Source organism: Myotis lucifugus, unplaced genomic scaffold, assembly GCF_000147115.1.
Source record: "Myotis lucifugus unplaced genomic scaffold, Myoluc2.0 scaffold_690, whole genome shotgun sequence".
Taxonomy (NCBI): Eukaryota; Metazoa; Chordata; class Mammalia; order Chiroptera; family Vespertilionidae; genus Myotis; species Myotis lucifugus.
The window spans coordinates 164,007-165,252 of record NW_005871738.1 but is presented as its reverse complement, the minus strand read 5'-3'; the positions used below and the strand labels follow the sequence as shown (position 1 = coordinate 165,252).

At 60.0% G+C, this 1,246-nt stretch overlaps 1 protein-coding gene across 3 annotated transcripts in view; it reads right to left on the bottom strand.

Annotated features, from left to right (window-relative positions):
- FGF11 (fibroblast growth factor 11) overlaps positions 1-1,094 on the bottom strand; it is a 5,808-nt gene extending 4,714 nt beyond the window's left edge. For all 3 annotated transcript variants that reach the window (XM_023746529.1, XM_006105492.3, XM_014447638.2), the window contains exon 1: positions 105-1,094. In XM_023746529.1, the coding sequence (XP_023602297.1) occupies positions 105-297 (193 nt within the window). In that variant the 5' untranslated portion in view covers positions 298-1,094. The remainder of the gene's footprint in view (positions 1-104) is intronic.
- Positions 1,095-1,246: the final 152 nt, after the last annotated feature.

Below are 1,246 nucleotides of genomic sequence, written 5' to 3'. Positions count from 1 at the left end.
TTCCTGGGAGCCTCCCCCAGTCGGGCTCCATTCCCCAGAGCCCCTCATCTCGACCTCCCGGGCAGAGAGACCCCCGTCCCGGACACCCCGCCCCAGCCACTCACCGGGGCCGCGGTCCAGCCGCGCGGGCCGCCCCCCGCACAGTCGCACCTTGGACAGCAGGATGAGGAGCTGCTTCTGGCAAAGGGACTTGGTGCCGCGGGGACACACGCGCCGCTGCGCCGACACCGGCCGGCTGCCCCCGGGCTCGCGGACCTCCCGCTTCTGCCGGATCAGGCTACTGGCCAGGGCCCCCATGGCGCCCCGGGAGGAGACACCCCCAAACCAGCAGGCGCTGGGAGCGCGCTGGGCTCCCCCAGAGAAGCCCGCTCACCACGGCATGCTCTTGACGCTCTTTCCCGACTCACCGCCCCACCCACCGGACCTTAGGGACAAGCCTCAGCACCCCCCCCCCCCAAAGCGTCAGCTCTCACCCTCGGGCCCCCTTGCTAGCTCCACTGGATCCAGCAGCCTATGTACCCCTCAGGCAACCCCACCCTGGACTTTTGCCCCCTCCCCTGCTCCCCAGTATCTCTGTCCCCACTTACCCTATCCCAAAGTCATAACCCTCAACATTTCCAATATGTGGTTCCAGCATCCCCAGGCATCTTTTCACCCTATTTCAGGGCCCCTGAACTCCTGCCAAATCCACTTTTATAGTCTAAAGGATGTGGATCCTTAGCGTTGGGAATATTAGCTCACCCCACCCCTGCTGGGGCCCTGCCAGTGTCAGGGAAGAACCCAACTTTGCCACCCTCGAAGTGAAGAGGATCTCCCACTTTTCCCCACTGAAATCCCCCCAAACTATGTCTTGGAATATCCAGGCTGTTCCTGTTCAGCGAGAAGGGGTTATCAGACTCCGTCTCTAGACAATACCTTTTTTTTTTCTCACCAAGTCACCCCCATTTCTAGTGGCTCAGGGTTCAAATTGCTGAGCCCATGTTACCTTCCACTATTTTTGAAGTCACCTCCAAATCCACCCTTCCTGGTGGATACACCAGGTAGGTGTCTGGGGGGGGCCCTCTGTCAACCTGGGAAATAAGGAGCATCCGTTTTGGTGGGGGAGGGTTTTTTTTTTTCTCTGGCGCCCCTTAATTTCCTCAGAAACAGCTGGTGCTGGTTAGATCCCACACCCTCCATTCCAACCAGCCCCCGCAAAGAGGGCGCCCATGTCACAAGTTCCCAATGGTAACAGGCCCCCTAAAAT